Here is a 14,084-nt window from a genome sequence, read left to right as displayed (position 1 = left end):
CCCGAGCGTGGCGTGCTGGGCGGCGAGGGAAGAGAACGGGCGGCCGCTCCCCCTGTGAAACTCCGCTGTCCCAGTCGGTGGTGCGGGGACAGACGGAGGCGACACGGGACTTGGGGGTGAACAGGATGGTTTTACTCAGTGAGCCCCAAGACCCCCTTGAGAGGGGGGGGCAAAGGTTTTATACAAGAACTCAGGAGGACGGGTGTAGGAACAGTAACCAATAAGGGAATAGCAGGGCAGGAGTTTAGGGCAGGACTAACATATCACAAACCTATCAGGGGAAGCAGGGGAGTGGAATAACACAAAGTAAGTAATAGGGTGTTGAGCCTCACTAAATAGACAGGGAATGCTCTGGAAGCAGGGAAGGGAGCTAGGAGGAATGACAGGGAAGGTTCCAGGAAAAGGGGTAGGGAAAGGGAGGATTGACAGCTTGGAGAGGAGAGGGTTAGGGAACAACTGGGGAGAGGAGGAGATTAGGGATGGGGGGGAACAGATATTGAACAAATATCAAATTAAAGAAGAGACACACCACTGCAAGGGGCTGATGGGGTGAGGGGGGGGAAACTTCCTTGGGAAGTGGCCAGAGCTGGCTTCTCCATCTCCCCCTGCACGATGTGATTCAGCAAATGCACATTGCCCCGGGCAGCCCGGCTGCTTCCCGGTGCAGGTGGGGACCTGGGGACAGATCTGACCTGGGGCACAGGCGCTGCTGTGTCGGAGCAGAGCCCAGCCCAGGCAGCCTGTCCCACCCCCAGCCCAGCCAGTGGCACGCCAAGCACTCGCCCAAGTCCCCATGTGCTGGGTACAGAGGGAACAGCTGCAGGGGCCCTTCTGCTGCCTCAGGAGCTGGGACAGCACCCAGAGCCAGGCCGGGATCTAAATTTAAACTCATGCTTTGTGTGTTTGTACATGCGAGTGCAGGCTCCAGCCCCCACTCCCCCAGCACCCCCCTGCTGCACGGAGGGCCAGAGGAGCTCCAGCCGGCGGGGACCTGGGGAAGGGGGGCTCCACTGCAGGGCAGCAGGGGAAGAGACAGCTAGGGGAGCAACACCATGGAGCCCTCTTCTCCCCAGGGTGACGTGAAGAAGAGGCAACAGAAGGAGAAGTCCAAGAAGCCGGTACCACCAATAGCTCCTCGTCCACCCAGGGCTCTGTTCTGCCTAACCCTGGAAAACCCCCTGCGGAAGGCGTGCATCAGCATCGTGGAGTGGAAGTATCCTCTGGCTGCAGGGCTGGGAGCAGTGTGTGTGTGTGTGTGTGTGTGTGTTTGTGTGTGCCTGTGAGCATGGCAGGGCTGCTGTGGGCACCAGAGCTGCCAGCCTGTTTCAGGCTTGTGCTGTCTGAGGCCTGTCAGAGGCAGCGAGGAGCTCAGGGAGCCTGTAGGATGCACTGGCAAAGGCAATGGCAGTGCTGCCAGGGCTGCTGCGGAAAGCTGGGACTGAGGTGTAGGTCATGGGGCTGAGGAGTGGGTCATGGGGCTGAGGGGTGGGTCATAGGGCTGAGGGGTGGGTCATGGAGATGAGGAGTAGGTCATGGAGATGAGGAGTGGGTCATGGGCTGATGGGTGGGTCATGGAGATGAGGAGTGGGTCATGGGGCTGACGAGCGGGTCATGGAGATGAGGAGCGGGTCATGGAGATGAGGAGTAGGTCATGGAGATGAGGAGTGGGTCATGGGCTGATGGGTGGGTCATGGAGATGAGGAGTGGGTCATAGGGCTGAGGAGTGGGTCATGGAGATGAAGAGTGGGTCATGAAGAGTGGGTCATGGGGTGAGGAGTGGGTCAGGCCATGGGGCCTTTGGTGGGGTTGGACAGGGACAGCCTGGGGGAGGTGAATGTTTTGTGTGTGTTGTGTGCTGGGAGCAATGTGGGACAGACAGGTGAGAGGGGAGGGGGTTTGGTGTGGCAGGAGGGGGCCCAGTGCCCATGCAGGGGTGGGGATGGGGTCAGGCTGGGGACAATGTGATACTCTGGAGTTTTGGGTGTGGGTAGGAAGACCCTGGTGAGTTGCTTGGGATGGCTCCTTGTGTTATCACAATCTGCCTGATCCCACAGCTGTGCTCCCAAATCCTTGCTGCCACCATTGTCCTCTCAGCTCCCTCTCCCATCCCTCCCCGGTACTGCTGTCACCGGTGAAGGCTTTTTGTGGGTGATGTTGTTCAGAGGGATAGTCTTTCTTTGTGCCTTTGGCTTAGTATTGTAGTTTGGGTGTTGCTTTTTGACCTTTTCACTGGGGCATTGTCGCTCAGAAGTACCAAGATGTCATGTTCCTGCCATGCATCCAGAACTATCACTTTGTTCACCTGTGTTTTATGTAAAGGAAGAGAATGGGAGATGAAATTTTTCACTTTGATTTCAGCAAAACTTTTGGGCTGTAGCAAAAAAGATGGACTGGGGAACAGAGTCGAGTTCTTCCACCACATCTTTTCTCATTTCTGTTGCTGAACCTTATCTGAATGTTCCTGGCTTTGCCAAGATGATCCCATCCCTGGCCAGGCTTTACTCTGGGAGGTGGCTTGGTCACCTTAGACTGGCTGTGTTGCTGTGGAGATACCAAAACCATGCCCAGAGATGCTGCTTTGCCCAAAGCCCAGGGAGCCTCTTGGCAGGCATGAGGTCACGCTCACAGCCCTGCTGGTGCTGGAGTTTGAGACCTCATTCCTTGACTGCAAGGGGACTCTCTGTCCTCCAGGGAGTGGAGCAGGGCCAAAACTGAGGAGTTCTCATTTTGTGTGTCTCTGGCAGGAGAAATGATGGTTCTGTGGGCGCACAGAAGGGAACTGTGCCTGTGTCTTAAACGGGCACTGAGAAAGGAGGGGAACTTGTGTGAATGCCTGAGTGGCAGTGGAGGAGCTGGAAATAGGATTTCCATCTTGCAGCATGCTCAAACACATTCCTCCTGCTGGGCCAGCACGTGCCAGAGCAAGTGCACAGCACAGGGAGGGTCTTCCCTACCTCGGTGCTCTGGGGGGACGAGTGGGTGCCCCACAGAACGGTGGCATGTGCAGGTGGTTGTGACCTGTGCAGGACAAATGATCCAGGGAATCAGGTTTCTGCAGTGCCTGGCTGTATTTATACCCAGATGCACCTGGCTGCCCTCACTCAGGGATCAGGGTATGTGACATGGTCGGGTCGTTCCAGTTCCTGGGGTTATTATGGTCTGCAGGGACATGCAGGCTGCCAAGGGGAGATTAGCTGTGAGCCTCTGGTGTGGGGGTACCTGCCTGTAGGTTCCAGTGGCAGTATGTGCTCCTGCTCCCTGGGCCCAGCACTGCTGTCAGAGCACAAAGCTGAGCCACAGGGTGGGCAAGGGGCTTTTCCAAGCAGTTGAAGGGTGGGGACCATCATTCCACTCAGCCCAGGGTGGGTGGAATGCTGACTTGAGGCAGAGGGTGTTTTGTGCTGAAATTTGCTCAAGAAATTCAAGAAATCTGTTCATTAGAACAAGGAAATGGAATGTTCTGCAGCTTACTGGGTGTTGTGTACAAGACAGTCCAACAACCTGATAGTTGTTGGGGCATGTCTGGCTTTGTGACACCACCCTGGTATTTCAGGTCAATCTGTAGCCAGGAGAACTTCAAGGCAGATGGGTGAGGACTATCGGGAGCCTGGAGAAACACAGAGCTGCAAGACACAAGGTCTAATTCCTGCTGCAAGGCAGATGTGGGGACCCTTGGATGCTGTGTGGTGGGAGCATGCTGGGCAGGAAGCAGTTAGACTGCAAGACAAGGAGATGAGGAGGATGCTGGGGCTCTGTGGCAGGAGGCAGACACGCTGTACCCAGTTACCCACATGGCTGGTTTTTTGGTTCAGTCTGTCCCACTGCCTTTCTGCCTCATAACTGTGCAAGAATCACAGGCAACAAGTGGATCCAGCTCCAGTTACAGGAGCTCCAGTGGAGGTCACCCTTCAAGGAGAGCTTGTCTTACCCTGTCCAAGCAGACAGGGAAGCCTCCAGGTCCTGGGCTCTGCCTCATTACCTGGACACAAAGGGGAACAGCTTTTCCAGCTGACTTCACTTTTTAAAGCATCATCAGGTTGATGGATAGAAAGGTTCAGAAAAGGGAACAAAGGCTGTGATGAGCCCAGGACACACCTGACAGCATGCAGGCTGGTGTGGATGGTGTGCTTCCCAGGTGGCCCTTGCTCTGAAATATTGGGCTGGACAGTGGTGTGGCCACCAGAACAGCCCTCAAGGGAGAATGCTGGGGGAAACAGAGAGTGGGGATCCTGGAGGGAGAGCCTGGCTGCAAATGAGGCTCTGGAGACACAGTTTGAGCTCTCTGGGGGCTTCAGGAAGGTGAGAGCTGAAGCTTCTCCAAGAGGTTTCAAGGCCCAACAAAACAGTGACAGCAGCAAGAGCCTGGGAGTGACCAAATTCCTGCCCCAGGGTTTTCATGGGGAAATAATAAAGTCACCCCATTCTGAGGTGTCACAGGGCCCAAACAGCCCGGTTTCCACCTGGAAGGGGGTGGGACAGTCCTCAGGCTGAGTGCTGATTCACTCCTGGGGACAGTACTGCCTGTCCAAGGCTGTAAGGACACTGGGGATGTTCTGCCACAGGAGCCCCTGGATGAACGAGCTGCCTTGTCCCAGATACCTTCATCTGGGATCACAGAGCCCACATGGATCCCAAGCTGCAGGAATCTCCTCATGGATGCCAAGTGCAGAGGGAGCTGGACCTGCCCTGCTCTGGAGGGGATGCTTGGGATGTCATAGTTGAGACAGAGAAAATAAAAAGCAACACATGCCATTTTCAGAAGGCCTCAAACTGCTTTTATTCTAGCAAATAGAATAAAACTCCTAAGTTTACTCACTGGTCACTAGAGACAAGCAAAGTGCTCATTGGAATAGGCAGTTGCAGGTTTATCTTATTTATCCTTCTTGCTTTCTTGGTTTCTATGTCAATGACCTTGGTAGAAAATTCTTTCGGGGGTAAATGTGGCAGCAGCTCTCTGGTCACAGAGAGCAGCAGAAACTTTCCCAGGCATCGTTCTGGGAAAGTCTGTGAGAAGATCAGAGAAAAGAATGAGAAGCAATTCTTACCTTCATTTGCTGCACCTGGTAGTGTGAACATGTGGAATGTGTTGTGGAGATTGGTTTACCAAAGGGTGAGTCCTTAATTAGTCAATGGTGATGGTGTTTGGACTGGAGGACCAATTAGGTCAACCTGTATCATAACTGTCTATAAAAGCAATGGGTTTCTTAATGATATAATATTAAAGAGATTGATCAGCCTTCTTAGAATCATGGAGTAAAATGCAAATTATTACCTGGCTGGGGATGCCCTGTGGTGACAGGTTTCTATGTCAACAACCTTGGTAGAGAATTCTTTCAGGGGTAAACATGGATCCTCTTATCAAACTTCTCTCTGGCTCACAGAAGTTCCTGTAAAACCTCTTCCACAGGTTCAGTGCCTACATTCTGAACAGGCTCCCGACACTTCGGGGTGATTCACTGAAGGATGAGGAGGGGAACACTGCCAGCTCTCCCCTCCCTTTGTCCTGTGTCAAAGCTGGCCCCAGGGTCCTGGCCCTGCAGCACCTGCGGATGTGCTGAGGCTGAGGTCTGGCTGCTCCCTCTGTCCCCTGCCCCTGTGGGAGGGTTGGTTCTCCACACCTACCCAGCCAGGACAGGACAGGGGTGGGATTATTCTGCTTTTTCTTTCCCGTCTGCACTCCTTAACACTTCCTCTTAGACCCTTCGAGATCATCATCCTCCTCACCATCTTTGCCAACTGTGTCGCTCTGGCCATCTACCTGCCCATGCCTGAGGATGACACCAACATCGCCAACTCCAGCCTGGTAAGGAGCACCTGGAGCCCTTCCCACAGCCCTGGGGGCTCTGTGGGCTGGTGGCTTGGGGTGACACTGCTGCAAGGTGGCAAGAGCTGGTCTGGGGCCATCTGCTGCCCCAGGGGGAGTCAGGCAGTGGCGGTCCAGCCAAAGCTGCTGCAGTCAATGGGAGGCAGGGGTGGGAAGAAGTGACTGCACAAAGGGTGTTCAGAGGGGCTGAAAGCACCTCTGGGTAGAGAGCAAAGGCAGCAGGTTGTGTGTGGAGCACACACAAAGGAAGAACTGATGCCAATGAAAGAAAAAGTTTCCTCAGCTTTTTTAAAATCACAATTTCAAAAGGAAACATCCTGTTCTAGAAAGGTTCAAATGATTTGTCTCAGCATTTTAGAATCATTTTATCTGACCTTTACTTTCAAAACTCTATTTTAATTTTGTTATCTTTTATTTAAGAGGGGAAAAACCTGTTTCTGTTATGCAGAAGGGTTACTTCTTTCCAATCATTCCATATTCTTCCACAGTTGCTCCAGATTTCCTGGAATATGTTGTTTTAATGTGACCCAGATCAATAGTTTACACTATTTTTAGACTGCCATGCCTTTCTCCTCTTCAGATCCCCACTGTGGTTCAGTCCACATTGATTTCCATTGAGAGACTGACTATGATGACTGAATAAAAACATCTGAATCCCCCTTTCACGGAAATGGGGTTTCAGGACTCCTCAGGGTAAATGCCCATGCAGGGTTAGATCCTGGCGTGTTCCTGCAGCCTCCTGGCTGGTCTGACCAGCCTCCCTAACCCCTCGGGCTGGTTTTGGATTTTTTCTTCCCTGGCTGGGGCAGAGCAGGCTTTGGTAGGTGCAGTTACCTCCGAGGAGAGGTAAAAGTGGCAAAGCAGGGCTGGGGCAGGTTGACCATGGGAAGCAGGAGATGGGGACAGTGGGGACGGGGCTTCCCCCTGGGAGAGGGCTTGGGGTGTGGCTGAGACCTGTGAGGGCAGAGCTGGGGGAAGCCCAGGGGTGTGGGGATAAGGGGATGGGGTGGCACTGGCCTCACAGGGCTCCCACAGGGGCTGATGCTGCCCCAGGAGCTTTCCCATGAGCAAGAGGCACATGGGCAAGGACCAAGTGATGTAAATTCATTGCATGAATGAAATTCCATCTATTTTTATTTCTTGTATATTGGTTTACTTATGCTATACTCTACTGGGGGATGTTTCATCCTGTTGCCACAGCAATAGGTATGAAGAGCCAGGTAGTCCCAAGCTGCTGTTCTTTCATTCCTGCCTGCTGTCCCTTTGTCACCATGTTCTGGTGGCTTTGTAGGAGCAGAGCCAGCTGAGAATTTAGCCAGGCACCCATCACCTGGGGCATCAGCCTAGCCCAGGCCTGCTGGTGGATCCCTGGCTGCTGAGAATTGGAGATTTTCTGTGCTGCCAGGCACTGACCCCCAAGAGAACTCTGCACTGACCTGAGGCTGTGGAGAAGCTTCCAAAATGGAATGACAGAACTGGGATTGTGGGTGTGGAGTTTGAATAGAAGTGTGTAACATCACAGGGTGGAAAACACAGAGTTTAAGATTTTAGAATACAGTAAAATATATAAAGAATTATGGAGGTTTTAGGGTGGTGTCTGGTGTTTCTTCTTCACCTTCTTCTCCATGGATTTGGGTGGTTTTGTGTAATTGGATTAAAAAGTCCCCATTGCAGGCACAGGTGTTTGGTTATTGGGTTAAAATTAAAAATAATTTAGGTGTCATTTCTTAATTGGACAGTTTATCCTTAAAAGGCCTGGTAGAGAGAGAGACAGGACTCCATTTTTAGTTTGCTGAAGTGCTGCAGAACTCAGGGCTTGTGAGACTGTGACATGGATGAGAACTGATAAACATCTGAGTCCCAACAAGAAACACCATCTCACACATTTAATCCCGACCCTGGCAGAGAAAAGAAACAAAGAATCCGCAGCCTGCAGGTAGTGAACAAAGGTTTGTGGAGGCATTTTCCTGCAGCAGAGAGGTGCTGTGATGTGTTTAATCTCTCCCTATCAATTTTCTGTCTCTTCATTGCCCAATCCTTTCTGGAGAAGGCTGAGTTTATAAAAACATGTTGAAAGTATTGAGAAGGCAAAATGTATGAGGGGAAACTGAGTCAGGGCAGTGAGGACACTGCCCCACATTTTTTATGTGTGGGAATTGGAAAAACAGAAACTTCCACAGACACTGAAGGGTTTGATTTGCAGCATTGGGAGAAGCTTGCATTAATGTAAAAATACAATACAGAGATATTAAGTAGAAAAATAATAAACCTATGTGTCTATAGTTGTAAATAAGAACATGCCTTAAGTAAGTGAGAAACTGTATGGGTAAGATGGTGAAATGTTTATAGAGTAGTAATATAATAGGATGGAGTAGGTTGGGAGTTTAGAAGTTATAACAGAAGTACCTGTGTACACGTGAGACAGAAGCCACTGGATAAAATTATCTGCAGTGCAGTAGAAGTGAGTAAAGGTGATAGGTCAGAAAAGCAAAATTGTCCATTGGGTTAGAAAGTTACATACTGCCTTGTAACAAAGAACTTGTGACTACTCTTGAGCTATGGCTGCTTCCTCCTCTAATATCTCACAGCCTCTGAGACTGATGTTTTGTTGCAATCTGAGGTATTGATGACTCTGAGATTGTAAAAGTCTCTGTCTGTCAGCCCCCTGCCAAAGCAGAAGCCATAATTGGTCTGTGCTGGTTTCCAGGTTGTTTATTCTGTTGATCTCTCACATGTTCTGCTGCCCTGCCCAGCTCTGTCCTGCAGGGCAGCGTGTGGGGCTCTGCCCTCAGTGGGATGTGACAAACATTAAATACCAGAAACTCCCTGGGCTGCATTTACAAGAACGTGCCAATATCTGTCACCTACGTTGGACAGTGTGTCCCCAGCCTGAACCAACAGAAAAATGCCAACACCACAGTGAGACATGGAGGGCATGAAGAAGGAGAAAAAGGACAAGGCACACCCAATTTCCTCCATCGTGTCCCCTTTGGACCCCTTATGTAGAAACCTAAAACTTCACTTTTGTACCCGTGCCACACTTAATTATTACTCATATCAAACCCTCAGAGCTTGTAATTCATCCTGTGAGATTGAAAACTCTTTTCCATGGACAGAGATCACAGCCAGTGTCTCTGGGGGCTCTGTCCAGGGGGGTTCCTGACCCCTGCCAGGGCAGCCAGAGGGAAACCCTGGACTCCCACAATGTTTATCTGAGCAATAAATCATTCTTAGCCGCAGAACAGTCCCATCCCTTCCTTAAAAGCAGCGACAGTGGTATTGGTGTGGGCAGGGCTGGGGTTCCTCTGGTCAGGGCTCCGTGCTGAGGGCGTGCAGGGCCTGCCCAGCCCAGCCTCCTCCAGGGAAGGCTCCCGCAGCCCAGAGCAGTGACAGCTCTCGGAAAAGCTTTAAAGCTGAGAGCTCCACAAGTGATGCCTTTTTGGGCTCCCTAAAAACAGAGCCTAGAGAAATGAAGAGAATAAAAAGCAGGTATATTTACTGAAGGGCCTTCAGGTACATTCCAGGCAGACAAAGCCCCCCTAGGGGCTACACCCAAAATGGACCATGGGTTTTTACACTTTTATAAGTTTGGGCCATTTGCATGTTGGGGGTTAATCTTCCAATTACAACTTCAGGTAATGAAGTCATTGACCCCAGGTTTGCTCCCCCAAGTCCCTTTTGTTCCCATCTCTGGCCTGAGGCAGTGAGGTGTCCTTGATTGCCAGGCCTGGAGAGGAATTGTTGTGTCTGCCCAAAATGGGGAAGCAGCAGCTCCCACTGTATGGAGTTAGGATTACAAATGGTTGAAAAACTGTGTGGTGTCCTCTGAGCCCAGCGCTGCCTCTGGGCTCCCCGAGTGGCTCAGGGCTCAGGACCAGCACTGAGCATCCTCACACTGAAGGGGCAGGTGAAGGATTCACCCCTGAGTGAGGGAGAGCAGAATTTGGGGCCTGGCCACTCCTCCTGCCTCCCTCCTCTGTGGTCCCAGCCAAAGAGAGTCTTCTGAAATACCAAATAATAAAAGAAATATGAAATACCACTTTCAAATAATGAAATACAGCAGGTTTAGATTAGATTTTAGGGAAAAATCCTTCCCTGTGAGGGTGGGGAGACCCTGGCAGGATTACAAATAGTTGAAAAATAGAAAAGCTAAAATCCTAAGGCATCACAAGGAGAGCCTCAGGAAGAGAGGATTCCTCGCAGACCTCTGCTGCCACTGCCTTCCTGGAGGACTGGAACACCTGCAGAGCAGCCACGCTCTGAGTTGCCGTGGCCAGCAGGGAAAATTGCAGTCAGAGTTTACACTAGGTTTAGAATTAGTCTCATGAAAGCTTGGTTAATCAGAACTCGTTTTTGGGGGTTGAAAAAATTAAATGCCATAAAAATGAAAATAACAAAATAACCATAACCATAAATTTTCTAAGAATCCATTTTGCTTTGTCCTGGAAGAAGTACAGTTGTTTAATTTCAAGATATTTCATTATTATTCTTCCTATATTAGATTTCGTTTGGTCCAGAAGGGTTTTTAAAATCCTGTTTGTATCTGATTTTGTCTTTTCTAATGGAATCAAAATTTCTTCAACCCTGATAAAATGATTTTTTACTTCTCAATTTGTTCACAGCATTTATTTTCACTTTTACTTGAGTTTCCCGAGTTTCAAACCCCACTTTTTTTCACTGGAAACCTTACTCCAGGAGCAAACAGCTTCAGAGTGTGTTTAGCAGGGCAGGTTACACACAGGGATTCACCCCAGAAAATACAGATGTGTGTGACCTGGCTGCCTGACCTCTGTTTATAAGCAGTGAAGGAATAAAGTCAAATTTAGAGTCCAGTTCATCTCACAGGGCAGCTGAGCCTTTTCTGCAGCTCCAGTGGGTGGTGTTTGACATGCTGCACACACTGAAATACCTGGTTTCCATAGAAACATAAAATTATAACATGGTTTGGGTCAGGAGGCTCATTCTACCCCCTGCCATGGGCAGGGATATTTTTGATTATCCCAGGCTGCTCCTGTCCAGCCTGGCACTGCCAGGGATGGGGCAGCCACAGCTGCTCTGGGCACCTGTGCCAGGGTCTCCCCACCCTCACAGGGAAGGATTTTTCCCTAAAATCTAATCTAAACCTGCTGTATTTCATTATTTGAAAGTGGTATTTCATATTTCTTTTATTATTTGGTATTTCAGAAGACTCTCTTTGGCTGGGACCACAGAGGAGGGAGGCAGGAGGAGTGGCCAGGCCCCAAATTCTGCTCTCCCTCACTCAGGGGTGAATCCTTCACCTGCCCCTTCAGTGTGAGGATGCTCAGTGCTGGTCCTGAGCCCTGAGCCACTCAGGGAGCCCAGAGGCAGCGCTGGGCTCAGAGGACACCACATCCCTGGCCACGCCAGCTCCCCCTGCCACAGGAGCCCAGGAGCAGCCCTGAGCAGAGTGGGCTGAGCTGGGTGTCAGCCAGTTTGAGATATTTGAAATATTTGCATTTATTGTGGAATGGTTTGGTTTGGAAAGGACCTTCAAGCCCATCTCGTTCCACCCCCACCATGGGGGGACACCTTCCACTGTCCCAGGTCACTCCAAGCCCTGCCCAGCCTGGCCTTGGGCACTGCCAGGGATCCAGGAGCAGCCACAGCTGCTCTGGGCACCTGTGCCAGGGCCTCTCACCCTCACAGGGATCAACTTTTTCCTAATATTTAAATGCACTGACTGTCAATTTAAAGCAAACTCTCTCCTCAGTTTAAAGATTTTCCCCATCAGTGGGACTCAAGGGTGACTGCTTGGAGGGAGGCCACCCTTTGAGACCACCCCAAAGCAGCTGTCCTGAGCTCTGTGGGCTTTGTAGGAATGTCAGGAGAGAGTGGGGGACAGAGCTGGAGCTCAGACTGTCAGGAAGACAATTTCAGTAGCATGGGTACCAGCCTGCTGGTGTCACAGACAATGGCTTTGGGTATTTTAGGTAGCATGAATGTTTGCACAAGGAGTATGCTTCTGAAAACCCCATTTTGGGTTGTATCTCAGCTCTGGGCTTGGGGAATTGCTGTGTTTCCAAAGCCTGAACTGGGCTCAGCTCTGGGGTTGGGGAATTCCTGTGTTTCCAAAGCCTCAGGTACAATTAAGTGACAGCAATGTGGGTGTGTGATGCAGTTGTAGGAGTCTCCCAACTTTCCATCTGCTCTGGGGAGCTGTAATTATCTGTGAATCCTACATGATGTAATTACCTGTGAGTCCTGTGTGATGTAATCACCTGTGAGTCCTGTGTGATGTAATCATCTGTGAGTCCTGTGTGATGTCTGTCACCCTGGGGCTGTGCCATGGGCATCTCAGCAGCAGTGGGACAGTTGCTTTTGGGCAGCTGACCGGTGTCCTACAGTCCCTGAGCAGAGTTTGCTGTCCATTGCTGGTTTTCAGGAGGTATTGGGCTCTGTGCCTGGAGGTTGGCATGGGTTACTTGCTGCAGGAGAGTCGTGATTGCATGTGGCTTTCCTAGAGCTTGGGGTCACCCTGGATCTCCTGGAGTCTTCCAGGAGCTGTGACCATGGGCAACACTCCTGCATATCTGTATGCACAGACTTGATAAAACTGCAGAAAATGCTGCTGCTGTGGTACTGGCACCTGGAGGGGTGCACATGCAGCTGTGTGAGCTATACCTGCCTCCCTTTGTCTTGGTTTGAAAAGCCAGGTGTCTGCTAAGGAAGTCAGGAGCCTTCCTTGAAATGGAAAATGTAAACCCCGTCCCCCTGCATTATTATAATTTTGAAATTAAGGGGCTCTCAGGCAAAGATATGGGAATAGGAATAACAGTTCTTTAATAGGAATATTAAAAATACAAATGCAATAGTACAAAAAAAAACCACCCCAAAAACAAACCACTGCCAGAGTCAGAACATGCCCTGTCCCCTGTGGGCCAGGGAGGTGGCTCAGCCCCATCCCAGGGGGGCTCAGCCCTCCTGCAGTGCCAGCTGTGCTTCTGCTGGAGCAGGATCCTGCACAAGGGGGGAGTTTTCCTCTGGAGCTCCAGGGCTGGAGGAGATGGGCCTGGGCTCCTCTGGGAATGCAGGGGGAAGAAAGCTGCTCCTCTGGGAATGCAGGGGGAAGGAAGCTGCTCCTCTGGGAATGCAGGGGGAAGGAAGCTGCTCCTCTGGGAATGCAGGGGGCAAAGGCTGCTGTGCTGTTCCCAGGTCAGATTGGATCCAGGTAGGAATGCTTGGCTCCTCCCCTGGGCAGAGCATCTCCCCATGGATGATGGAATTTTCTCAGCCATGCAAGGACACTCAGTGGCCATGAACAGAAGATAATTAATAATTAATGGCCCATGAACAGCAGAGATCTCGTGGAGGGATGATTGGCTGTGGGAGAGATAAAGAAAAGTGCCCAATGAACAGCCGAGAATTGCTCCAGCTCTGACAGATGGTGATAAACACCTCCAACTACATCTTGCAACCTAAGACAGGGGTTTATGAGAAAGATTGAGACAAACTTTTTAAGAGTGTCTGTTGCAAAGTTTTAAAGTGAAGGAGGGTAGATTTTGATTAGTTATAAAAAAAAAAAAAAAGAATTTATACTTTGGTGGTGTTGAGGTCCTGGCTCAGGTTGCCCAGAGAAGCTGGGAGTTTGCTGTCATGTCCCTCCCAGGCTGGGGGAGGCTGGCTGGGGGCAGGGGGCTGCCTGCTGCCTCTTGCTTGGCCCAGGTTTGAACCTTTCTGCTCCTCACTGGCTGCCCCTGATACCCTTGAAGCGGCACTGTTCATCTGCTGTGGGCTTCTCAAAGGGTCCTCTGAGGAATAGCAAGTCACCTTTTGATTCTGGGCAAGGACTTTTCAGAGGAAAATCCCTTCTAGTGAGAGACTGAGTCTGTTCTGCTGGAAAATCAGGGCATGGAATTGGCTTTTGCCGTGCTGGATCCTGACATCAGCCTCAGCAGCTGCATCCCACTCCAGGCTGGACCTTGCCACTCACCAGCCCCCACAGCTGCAGGGCTGCTGTAGCTTGCAGTGGGCTTTTCTGTTTTTCCTCTGCAGCTGAGGAGACACCCCACCACACCAGTGGCTGCTGGCATGGCTCTGCAGCCCCTCCATACCTGAAATGATCCTCATGGCAGTTGTATTTGCATGGGACTGAAAGGACAGGCTTTGGGGGACAGTCTGGGGGGCTTTTGTCCCCTAAGGGTGGGAGGTCAGCAGTTTTGATTTGCTGTGGCTAAAACCTTGAAGGCAGAGGCAATGCCAGGAGAATCTCTGCTCTTACCCTAGCTGCCCTCAGATCCAA

At 50.9% G+C, this 14,084-nt stretch overlaps 1 protein-coding gene across 1 annotated transcript in view; it reads left to right on the top strand.

The window, feature by feature from the left end:
- Positions 1-823: 823 nt before the first annotated feature.
- The window catches only part of CACNA1S (calcium voltage-gated channel subunit alpha1 S), a 57,257-nt gene continuing 43,996 nt past the window's right edge, over positions 824-14,084 (top strand). The window contains exons 1-2 of the mRNA XM_077789048.1: positions 824-1,213; positions 5,698-5,803. Coding sequence (XP_077645174.1) covers positions 1,053-1,213; positions 5,698-5,803 — 267 coding nt within the window. The 5' untranslated portion in view covers positions 824-1,052. The remainder of the gene's footprint in view (positions 1,214-5,697; positions 5,804-14,084) is intronic.

The sequence above is a fragment of the Lonchura striata genome, chromosome 30, assembly GCF_046129695.1.
Source record: "Lonchura striata isolate bLonStr1 chromosome 30, bLonStr1.mat, whole genome shotgun sequence".
In the NCBI taxonomy this organism is placed as follows: Eukaryota; Metazoa; Chordata; class Aves; order Passeriformes; family Estrildidae; genus Lonchura; species Lonchura striata.
This window is presented reverse-complemented; position numbering and strand designations above follow the sequence as displayed.